This window comes from Pteropus alecto, unplaced genomic scaffold (genome assembly GCF_000325575.1).
Source record: "Pteropus alecto unplaced genomic scaffold, ASM32557v1 scaffold42, whole genome shotgun sequence".
In the NCBI taxonomy this organism is placed as follows: Eukaryota; Metazoa; Chordata; class Mammalia; order Chiroptera; family Pteropodidae; genus Pteropus; species Pteropus alecto.
Window position 1 is genome coordinate 557,907 of NW_006434825.1, and position 11,959 is coordinate 569,865.

Below are 11,959 nucleotides of genomic sequence, written 5' to 3' on the forward strand. Positions count from 1 at the left end.
AAACTTGTGGTAGCCCCTACTTGGGGTGCACAGGCCCAGCCTCACACAGGACAGGGAATGGTATGGGGCCCAACCCCTGCCCTCTTCCCACAGCCCTCTGTGAGCTCTGAAGGTATTCTGAGTGATCACCTGCCCCAGAAATCCAAGAATTGGCAAATTCTGCTCCATCTTGGGGGTTAGACGGGGAGCAGCCATTAAGGAAAACTGTACTTCTTCCTGATGTATCTGGAGACAGGGCCCAAGGACAGGCGTCCCCAACCAATAGGGCAGGGGGACCCCCACACCTTGTTTGCTCTCCTTCCAATTTTACACAATAGCAAATGCCCTTCCACGTTTGGAAACAGAGGCCTAATCAAGGGGACCTCTTCCTCGCTATGCATCTCCATGGAAACGATGAGTTGTTGTCCCATGGGCTGCCTGCTTCCTTCCTTCCCATGTATATTTTTTCCGCTCCATCATTAACAGCTCCGGCACACAAATGCAATCACTTAGGCTAGGAAGCTGCCAGCTCCCTGAAGTCTCTCACATAGGGGTGAGGGGACCGCTGGATGTTGTTATGGTGAAGCTGTGACATCAGAGGAACCCCGGGGAGAGGAGAAAGAGGTGGTGCCGGCAGGGCCAGGGTTGGCACTTCCAAGATACACAGGGCACTCAAAAGGGACTCGTCAGGCAGCAGGCAAGGAATGGAGAGTGAGTGCGTAAGGAAAAGGACCTAAAAATAAGTCCCTTTCATAAAAGGTTCCAGAGACGGCACCTGGATGTGTCGTCACAGCAGGAACATCGCCAGTAAGTTCACTGTGGAGAGCTTTATGAGCTGGTCGCCACACTGAATGGCTGCCCGGCAGAGATGAGAATAACCACAGCCATCACTTCCGAGCACTGACTGTGTGCTGGGCCCTGGCCAGGGGCCTTGCATCTATTATCAGAGCAATCACCATGGTAACCCCAAGACGCTAATACTAATACTCCCTGTTTTACAGACCAGGAAACTAAAGACCAGAGAGGCAGGTTACCAGCCCAAGGTCATCAAGCTAGCGTGTGGCACAGCTGCGATCTGAACTAGGTCTGGCTGACACTCTTGCTTTCTCAGGCTTGGGAAAAGGCGTGATCACGAAACCAAGTTGGTTTTGTCAACAGGCAGGACAGCTGAGGTTACCGGCTGCCTGTGGATACCGGAACAGCCATCCTGGGGGTAGGACGTCTGTGCCCTTTTCAGGAGATAGTCTGCCACTGGAAAGGGGGGCTGGCTCTGGACAGCTTGGCCTGGGTCAAGGGAGGGACTAGGAGGCTGAAGGTCTGCGTGACCTCAGACAAGCTGCTGCACCTCTCTGGGCCTGTTTCAAAATGGAGAGAGTGAAGGGATAGGGTTACCATGACGATTAAGAGGTAGTACACATGAGGTGTTTGACAAAGGTGCCAGGAAGTCACCATGGGTGCAGGTATTAGTTTGGGGATCTCACATCTCTTGTCTCCAAGGCGGGACGATTATCCTGACCCTGGCTTCTCGCTGTGAGGAAGAGGGGCGGGTGGGCCGCAGGGCCTCCCAGACTCCCCGCGCACGTTACGCGCTCAGTCCCCTGGACTTATCATTTTCACTCTGTTAACTGTGAGCCTGGGCAGTTAGCGCCTTGGTCTTCAGCCTCCTTGTCTGTAAAACAGGGTGACAGTGGCACCTCCTCACACTGCTGAGTGAGAGAGAGAGAGAGAATTCCAAGCCCCTGGCGGGGTGCCTGCTCAGATAAGAAACAAGAAAATGACACTGTGGTTGTCATTACTGCCGTCTTCATCCACAGCTTCAACTTAGCCTGGAAATTCCCGGGCTGGCCACAGAGGCTCGCGGTAGCTCTTTCACTGGCAGGAGAAGTGACTCCAGTGCCTGCTCGCAGCTCCAGTCAAGGGGGCCCCAACCTCACGTACCATGCTGGCGAACAGTTCCCCGTCATCATCGCAGGCCACCCCTCCGGGGCTGTAGAGCTGAAACCAGCCATCCTTGCCAGCCCGCACGCTCAGCAGGCACGAGTGGACCTGCACAGAGGAAAGGCACGTCGGTCAGTGCCTTGCACACTCGGATGAAACAGTGACCCGTAACTTACCCATGTGAAAGGCTCGGGCAAGTCTCGCAGATAAGAAATGTTTCATTTGTCTAGTTCAGTGACCCCCCAGCCTTCTACTAAATCTCACGTAAGGCCTTTTGGGAAAAACTGTGGTATATGTCAGCTGGGGGATTCCAGCCATCGGGCATCAGCTCTGCAGGATGGAAGGCCAGGACTGGCTGGGTTAGTCGCCCTGAATAAAGCAAGTCTGTGGCTATATCAGGGGAGAGAGGCTGAAGCAACTGTTCAGACCTGGCCCCCTTTTCTCCTGTGCTTGTTTGGGGGGTTGGGAGGCATTTTTTGTGGGGGTCGTTTCTCTTCTCTGAGTCTCTGTCCCTCTGTTTCTCTTTTCTAATTTGTCTCTCTGCTCTCTTTTCTCTCCGAACCTCTGCCCCACTCCCTCTTTAGGTTTCTGCTCCCCCCATGACTGGCCCTTACTCCCGAGTCGTCTGCACCCGCCCCCCCGGCCCCGCCTCTGAGTGTCTGTCCTCTTCCCTCCCAGAGTTTTCTACTTTACCCTCATGGGCACTGTCTCCCTCTCTGGGTCTCTGCCCTGCTAATCTCTTTCTTTCTCTCACTGGGACTCTGCCACCCTCTTCTGAGTCTCTGTGCCTCTCCCCGAAGGGTCTCTGTCCGGGGTGGAGGGCAATTTCAGTGCCCAAAGCACAGCCCTCTCTGTGGCTCGCAATCACCTTCCCAGAGTTCAGTGTGTCTGTGGTTGGGCATAGGTGTATGTGTGTGTGTGTGTAAACACGTGTGCGTGAGCGTGTTTGGGAGGAATTCCACATCCACCCCAGCTACCACTATCATGGCAGAGAGAGAGAGAGAAACAAAGGCCTTTGTTTCCCTTCTTCCTCTCTGTCCTCAGAAGGAAGTGAGAGAAGTGCCCCACCATGTCCTTCAAGACTGAAGGACAATCTGTTGCCAAGAGTCACTTACAGATATTCAATTGATTACAACCCACACCCAAGTAAACAGAAAACAGAGGCGGTGGGGCTTTGCTTTTTCCCTCTGAGTTGGAAGAATATCAAATGTTAACTTACTGACTTCAAAGAAATAAGATATCAAGAGTATAAAACCTCATCAACAAATATAGTGAAGAATTAATAAGAGAACAACTCTGGCCGACAGGAGAAGTGGGGTGAGGGGCCTGCTGGGGCAGGGGCTCTGTTCTCACCAGGCCCCTAGGCCCCCGGATGTTACCCTCACCTAAAACTTTCCCTCCCAGCACTTAGCTCTGCCTCTCTGCTCTGGAAAGCAGCTGGTACCACTTTTATTCATCAACTTCAAAGTTCGTGTCTGAAATAACGGCTCCCTTTCCAGAGACTTCTGAGACTCCTCAGAACGATGGAGATCACTGGTCCCAATCAGTTAAAAGCTCCCTATCTTCTGGTTCTGCTTTTCCCATCGTGCCTGAGCATCGCTTCTGGAATCAGGATTTAGAATCATGGTGTTTTAGAACTAGATCTTCTAGAACTAGGTTTTACAGTGTGGCCTGAGGAGAATATTCTCAGGCTCAATGGAGAATGACTCCCTCCCTCCTCTGCCCGTCTTTATCCCATGGTTCTGCTGAGGGTATGCATCCTGGTTGGTGCCCCCCCGACCCTCCAAAGCCAGAACCCCTCCCATCCCGGAAGCCATGTGCACAGAGAAGAGCCTGAGCTACTCAGGGCCACCATCTTGCTTACTCTGCAGCGCCCCCAGCCCAGTGTTCACACTGCAGAGCTGGTTACCGCACAGGCTCTAGGGCCAGACTCCCTGGATTCGAATCCTGCCTCAGCCACGTACCAGTCGTGTGGCCTTGGGATCTAACTCAACTTCAGTTTTTTTTTTTTGGGGGGGGGGCTCTAAAAAGAGGGTAATTCTGCTGTAAAATGGGGATAATAATAGAATCTACTCATAGGGTTGTGAGGGTTAAGTGAGAAGAGCACGTGCCTAACAGGGTGACACGGATGCAATGGAAGCAGAATGGCCGCCATGGTTTCCGGCCCACTCCATGTCCTCGCTCACACGCACAGGCTCCGGGTGGAAGGCTGTCCTCTCCCTGAGCCTAGCTGTTTGAGGGACAGAGTGGCTGGCCCCTCAGGGAGGCCCTTGGCCACCATACCCAGGAAATGAAACCCAGCTCAGATTTCTTCCCGCTGATTCTCAGAACAGCAGAAGATTCAACAGTGTCTCAGAGCTGGCTGGGAGCCCCAGTGCCCGTCCGCCCCAAATCGAGGCCAGCAATCCGAGGAGAAACCACCAGCCAGTGGGAAACCACCTCTGGTTAGCCTGAGTTTACAGTAAAACACTGACATCATGGGCCAGGCTCAGACACTTGGGCAGGGGCTGTGTTTATGCACAAGGCGAGGAGCCTTTGTAAACTGTTCTGAAGGCCCGTGGGTGACAAGGAGGCCCTGAGAGAGCCACAGAAGGCTTCCACAGGCCCACGCGCATCCTGCTGTAGCCTTGACAGTGGGCTCGCGAGGAGAAAGAGAGGCCTCACCTCTTGTCGGGGGTCTTCAGCGAACCTCTGAATCACATACTTCAGTTCCCTGGAAAAGAGGGGGTGGGGGCAGGGTCATTCCCAGGGCCCTGGCTTGAGAGGACCAGGACAAGGGGTGAGGAAGGGCGGGAAGAGTCGGGGCCTGGGATGAGGAAATGCCTGGACGGGCCAGGATGTGTGCTGCAGGCGACCTTCCCAGAGGAGCCATCACCGCCTCCCAGAATGCACGTGACAGAGAATGGGCTGGAAGGAGGGCTGGCTGTCGGGGATGACCTCAGAACAGAGGACAGTCGTACCAGAAGTAGGTAGTGAGGGCGTTGCCCAAATACTCACTTGGTGAACTTCTCATGTGCGAGAGCTCTGCAACAGAAACAGGGAAAAGTGCAGTTAGCATTGTTTCTGAAACAGTGACCCAGAGAGCCTCCTCTGGGGATGGCCTGGCCTTCTGTCTGAGTGGAAGAATGCAGAGGGAGCTGAGAACGAAACACCGACATCTGTCCCTACTTGAAGCTGTAAGACAGAGGCCTCCTTCGATGCGTTAATAGACTGGACCCCCACACCCCAAACCACTCCCAGGTCCCATACTTGTAAACAGGAGTGGCACTAACCGGGGTGCGTGTGTGTGCACACGAGGGCACCAGGGACCCAGGTGTGTTTGTTAATTGTTCCACAATTAAGGTGCGGCTGCACTCATTAAGGCTGCACATCAGGGTGACAATCAGGGATGATTCTCCAAGTGAATTGCATCATGGGCCCACTGTCAAGTGTATCTCCAGGGCTGTGGGGACAGTGACTGCAGCCAATGACGCCACTGCTCTTGGAGCCGATAGCGGCTCTCAGGAGTCAGATTTCTCCGGTCTCGAGTCCTGGAGGCCCCAGGGACCGGCCAAGCCAGCAAATGGGGCAATTACTGAGTATAATGTCCCCCGTGGAGAGCCACATTTCATAAACACAGGCTCGTTAATCGGCTCCTGAGAGAGCTCCAGCTGCCTCTTGAGGCCTGGCTTCTTCACATCTATCAAAACAGAGACCTGGAGGCATTTTAGGGCCTGGTTCTTTAGACACATCTCCTCAGGCCATTATCCACCAGGCAGCTTTCTCCCTATTTTCCTGTGATAAATTCAATACTGGGATAAGGGCCAGCAAGAGAGAAACGGAGGGTCCTTTTCTGGCCAACTCATTGTGCAGCATGAGCTAATACTCGTAATGGACATAAGAGAGCTTTCGGCATATCTCCGTGTGACATATAAAGCAATTCCACAGGCATTATCTTTTCATTTTTACCATGGCCTCAGAGAGGGCAGAGGCAGGTCCTCCTATTCCCATCTGATGCATAATAAAAATCTCTAACTTTACTACATGAAGGTACCGTGGGTGGGGATGTCTTTGTTTGCATTCTCGGATCAGATTTTTTTTTGTGGGGGGTGCCTCCCCGGGGGTCCCACAGCTGAGGACCAATATCTGCATCTCCTGCTGCTGTCTATGGTGTTCCCAGGGTGGCCTGGTGTATCCCGTGACATGACTGGTCCCCAATAAGGTCTTGGTGGACAACTGAGGCTTTTCTCACAGAAGTGTCCATGGGACTCACTCTTTGGGGAATGGAATGGGTTGAAGCAAGCTGGCGAGAGACGGTCTCCAGTCATCATAGTCCGACCTAGAATGAGAAGAGGTGATGGTCAGGTTTGGTCTGGAGAAGGAGGAGATCACAGTGTGCTGTCACGGATGGCCGAAGATGGGGTGAGGGCCTGACAGAGACTCATGCAGCACCAACTCTGCTCTAAGCGCCTCAGCGTCCAAGGAGCTGGGAGGACAAGTATAGCTGGTGTCTACAGCGAGGCTGTGAGGTCTGGCAGACAGAACTTGTCCAGAGATTTCTTTAGGGAAACTGAAGGGGCTGGCCATCCGGCTCCCCAGAAATTCATCTCTCATGGCCTCTGAACCCAGGCTACTGAATTGCTGTTCAAATCACACCTTTCAAACTACGGGTGGGGGGGAATGTTATAGGCTTAAATGTGTCCCCCTCCAAATTTATGTACAAATCCTAATCCCCAGTACCTTAGAATGTGACTGTATTTTGAGACAGGGTCCTTAAAGAGGTGATTAAGGTAACATGAGGTCACTGGGGTGGGCCCTGATCCAGTATGACTGGTGTCCTCATAAGAAGCGATTGAGACACACACACACACAGAGGGAAGACCATGTGAGGACATAGAGAGAAGACAGCTGTCTGCAAGCCAAAGAGAGAGGCCTCAGAAGAAACAAACCCTGCCTGCACCTCAATTTCAGAGTTCCAGCCTCCAAAACTGTAAGAAAATAAATTTCTGTTGTTTAAGTCACCCTGTCTGTGTAATTTTGTTATGGAAGCTTGAGCTGACTAATACAGGGGCTTAGGTTGGGGATACAAAGCCATTCTCATTTTTGATTGACCAGAATTGAGTGGCCAATTATAGACTGATTTATAAAAAATATTTCACTTGTAGTTTGGGCCAAACCTTCCGACTTATTGGATACTTCCAGTCTTGTGTCCAGGGAATAGCTTTTTTGGTTTTCTTACAGTCTTTTTTGGTTTTATTACTGCTAATGGCAGTAATACGATCAGTGGTGGTAACAGTGACGAAAAAAATAGCAGATCTGATTTGTCAGCATGTTGTACGTGCACCACATCATGCCGGAGCTCTCCCTCTGTTCCTTTACGTTTCACAACGAAGATTATAATTATTATTTTACCAATGTTTAAATAATTAATGATTATTATGATTACCCTCGCTTAACAGATGAGAAAACTGAGGCTCAGAGAAGCTAAGTGTTGAAGCTAACACAGCGGTGGCTGATGAAAAATCAAATCCAGGTTTGTCTGCCGCCAGACCATTGGCTCTTGCCCGCCCTGACTGCAGCTGAGGTCTTAGGTGTGACCAGGCACAGGAGGGTCACGTCCCATTTGTGTGACAACAGGAACGACATCAGCAAGAAGGCTAATAACAGCTGCAATTTGCTGAGCCCCCCGTGTGTTGGGAGCTGCTTGCTCATGGAACCAGCCCCATGGTGGACATGAGTCCCTGTTCCAGGCGAGGAGCAGTTAAGTAACTGGCTGAGGTGACCACAGAGCTGTGCCACCGAGAGGTCACCAGAAGAAGGGCAGTAGCAGCTTCTGGAGTCGGCTGTGGAGTCAGGAAGGCTGCTCCCCACTTCCCACCAGCACAGCTTCGAAAAGAAGTGACTTTCTCTGCCAGCTGTGCCCTGAGAAGCCAGGAGGGTCAGAAGGGGAATGGCAGCGCCTCAGCCTGAGGACAGACAGGCCTTCGCCAGGAACAGGAGCATTCACACAGGTCCCGGTTCGTACTCACACTCCTTAACATTTAGAATTCAGTGTTTCTCAACCATTTCTCATCATCTGGTGCCCCTCTGCCCCCTGCCCTCCAACCCCCGCCCCAAGACGCTTTCTCGACATTTTTTTTCTAATTGTTCTCCCAACACACCGTATGTTTACGTACTATACGTCTGCCTATGCTTTATACCAAAAAGGAGTAAGATTTGTCTGCCCCCAGAACCAGTTTTTGCCCCCACCAACAACCATGCATGATTTAGAGAGATAACCCCTTGGTGAGAGCTTTCCCACCCCATGTTCCTCCAACTACACGTGATAAAGTGACAGCCTGCAGAATCCAGCTCGCACCCTGGAGGGTTCTGAGGAAAGACTCAAACACCAGACATGCAGAAAGGAATTCCCAGAGAAGCCTAGTGGCCTGAGCTAAGTTCTGCAGTGCTCCTGGCTGAGGTTTACTAGTCACTTAGTAGGCCATGCACTGGGCATGAACCTGCTTACCTAACCTTAGAAGAGGCACTCAAGGATGAGAGAGAATCACATCTGATTTATAGGTGTGGGAGTGAAGCCCTAAGCACCTCAGCGACCCACCTGAGTTCAGGCAGCTAGGAAGCCCGGAGCTAGGATTCACAGCCAGGTGCGTGGACCCCAGTGCCCAAGGCTAGGCATGGCTGATGCAGGGAACTCGACCTGTCGGCTCCAGGATGGTGGCTTACACAGAACCAAGTGAGAGGACGCGGGAGCGAAGAAAGAGGAATGGCAGACAGACTTCCTTCCTCACCTAGGCCCAGCCCAGCTGGACTTGACCGAGGCTCTGTGAGCACATGAGTTGCTTAGAGCCCAGATGGCCAAGGACCCCTTTCTCTTGTTGGGGTGTGGTGGGGTAACACCAGTGACCAGCTGGGCAGGTAAGGGATGGGCATGGGAAATGGCGGGGGAGGAGCAGTTCTGAAGGCTTGGGACAGCCATCTTGGTCTGGAAGAGTTACAACCACATTCAGTGGAATTATGACCCCACCTGATAGGTGTTGCCTGAACCAGAGCTCTGAGATGTCCTGTGGACAAGATGCTTCCTCCCAGAACCCCATTTCTTCTTGATTCATGGAATCTTTGGTACAGCTCAGCAGAACAGCAGCTGATACAACAGCCTGAGGGCAGGTGGGCTGTGCGAGCCTCTGAGAACACAGAAGTCCCCAGTCCACCAGCCAGGGCCAGGCAGGCCTCACCCCAACGGCTACATGCACGCAGAGGCCTAGACCCCAGCTATCTTGGGGCCACAGCACAGGGACCACGGTGTGGTAGTTCTCTGGGATGAGGTTATGGGGTCCTCAAAGGGGTTCGGCTCCCAGAGGTTTAAGGAATGGGGGTGAGCTGATGGTGGAGAAGGCCTGGGAGACCAGTGGGAAATCCACCAGCCTTTCTAGAAGACCGTGAGTGAGGTGCTGCCTGACGCAGGCCTCAGTGTTCAGAAAGGCCTGTGTCAGGGACACATTTCATCCCGCTTTGCTCTTGCCCTGCACACACACATTTAGAAATATCTGCTCCCTCAAAAGGCAAACTAGCTGGCCCAGGAATTAAAATTCAAGGTCAGAAATGAGTGGTCATTGTTTCTGAGGCTGGGGACCTGGGCAAATCCTCCTTTTCTGCCAGCTCCATTGTCCCATCAGGACCTTCCAGGGCTACAGAACGAATCCGCTGGCCTCAAATGCCCCATGGAGCTTCCAGTTTCTAAAGAGTGACCTTGTACCTGAGAAATTCACATTTGAAAGTTTCCAAAGTCAATCTGTCTACACGAATGTGTATATATGATATACATCTACACGTACATACATGATTCATGCCGTTTTGCAGGCCGGAAGCCCACACGTGGAGATGCTAATGGTGGAAATAAGAGCACCTGTCACAGGTACTGTGACAAATGCGGGACTGCGGCACACTAATTCTTTTAACATCAAGGCAGCCCTGAGAACCAGAATGCACTGAGAGGGATTATTATTCTCCTTTCATAGCTGGGAAACCGAGGCTCAGATAGGTAGAGTCATTGTCCAAAATTGTACAATCAGTTAAATGCTGGGGATGGAGTGTGGACCCCACTCTGACTGACTCCCAAGCCAGTGTGTTCAGCCGAGGAGTGGTCCTTCCACCCACTCCCCTCCAGACACTCAGTTCCCGAGCCCGAGTCCCACTAGGAAGACGATGGCCAGCGGAGGGAATGCTGACCTTGACGAATGGCCGGTGCCTGGAGCCAGAGGAGCAGGGCAGGAGCAGAGAATGCTGCCTGGAATCCAGTCCATGCCTCATCAGACTCCCCAGCAATGCTCGCCCACTTCACTCTGCCCCATCGTCGCTCCCAGGCTTCCTTCCCATCTCTTGGCCTTTTGGAGGCAATTTCAGCCATTCCTTGTCTGACAGGGTTTCCAATCCCCAAATCACTCCCTACCCTGCACCAAACTCCTGCTGTTTCTCCTCAGTGGAGCTGCAGCGTCTGGCTGTGGTGGTTCTTCACCGAGCGGGACTGTCCTGGGCGATGTGTGACACTTCCTGTGTCCCCTCCTGGTGCCCACCTTCTACATTCCAGTGTGCTTCCCAGTCATTAGGATAACCCCACATCCGTCTGTATTTTTCCTAAAGGCCCCTAAGGGCTGGGGCTCCTTTCAGCTAATCTCCAGCCTGTCAGGTGTTTGCAAATCCAGGTGTTTGCAAAAATAACACATAGCAGATTCAACCCGATCAGAAAAAAAGTAGCTGTGCCCACCTCTCCCTTACCATGACTGTGGCTTCATGTGCCTCAGCAGCTTCCCACACTCTATCCTATCGGGCGGGTGGGCAATGGCACTGCTTTTAGCAGTCTGTGCTACTCAGATTCAGAAGGACTCAGAGCAGGGTATCATTTGGGACCCCCAGCATTTAGCACAGAGCCTGGCCCAGCCTAGGGCACAATAAATGTTGGGTTTTAAAAAAAGGCATGAATCACACACTGGTGCCCAGCAGGTTAAGAGCTGGATTCCACACTACTATATACCCAAACCTGCTCTATCCAGCTCCTGAGTTCACATTCTTTCCATTGGACCACCAGCCTGGGCCTCACAGGGTGACGCTTTCAATGTCAACTTTGACCTGTGTTAGGAACAATCTTCCCTTTCAAGGGTCTCCAGGGAATTTTTTGCAGCTTACGTTCTTTTTCAGAGGTGGGAACACACCAATCGGGGCCCCCACTGGGGGGTGGGCTGCCACTGCTCACATGGGGGACCAGCGGTGCCCGCTCTGACGAACAGGGTTGGCAAGCTGAGCCAAGGCTCTAAGTCTGGCTTCCCTGGTCACCCACAATGCCCTCTTAAGACCCCACAATTCCACATTAGAGCCTCCGTTCTTTCATTCTTTACGGAAAAACTCTCATTTAGGGAGCACTCCTATTGATGACAGCAGTCCACTCTTATCCAGAATCAGCACTGAACCAGCCTGGAAAGGTCCTATGTTGCTAAATTCTCACAACAGCCCTCTGAGAAAGACGCCCATTTTACAGACAAGAAAACTGAGGGCAAGAGGAGCCAGGAGGCAAGGTTGCCCGCAGTTACGTAGCAGATCGTCATAGGGTCGCATTTCCTAAATCCCAGACGCAGGTTTCTTGTCATTGAGTATGCTTTGAATATTGTTTCTTCCTCTCTTAAAAGTGTTGTTGTTAAATCAACGATGTATCTTATTCTCAAAGCGTCTTTAAATACAGGAAATATAGTTGCTATCAGAAGTAGAGTAACTCCCATTTGCTGGGTGTCCACACCCGCAAGGAGCCCAAAGCCATGCCCTCCACCTCACTCTAATGCCCAGTGGCGGCTATGACTCCGAGAAGACATGTAACTCACCCAAGGTCACAAGCTAAGACTGGTATCTGTTGCCCTTGAGCCCAACAGTCTGGCTCTGGACATGTGCTTTCTCCTAGTATCATACATTGGAAAGCTTTGGGCTGCTGGAGTTTTGAGGATCCAAGACATCCTAGGCCTTCCAGTGGGCCAGTGACTCAAGCAGGCAGCAGAGCTGGAGAAGGAAGGTTGTTAGGGAA

General features: G+C 52.1%; 1 protein-coding gene across 3 annotated transcripts in view; it reads right to left on the reverse strand.

Annotated features, from left to right (window-relative positions):
• Positions 1-11,959, reverse strand: part of CMIP (c-Maf inducing protein) — a 233,515-nt gene that overhangs the window by 11,367 nt on the left and 210,189 nt on the right. For all 3 annotated transcript variants that reach the window (XM_006909847.3, XM_025045328.1, XM_025045327.1), the window contains exons 11-14: positions 6,170-6,235; positions 4,915-4,941; positions 4,582-4,630; positions 1,918-2,025 (exon numbers count right to left, since the gene is read on the reverse strand). In XM_006909847.3, the coding sequence (XP_006909909.2) occupies positions 1,918-2,025; positions 4,582-4,630; positions 4,915-4,941; positions 6,170-6,235 (250 nt within the window). The remainder of the gene's footprint in view (positions 1-1,917; positions 2,026-4,581; positions 4,631-4,914; positions 4,942-6,169; positions 6,236-11,959) is intronic.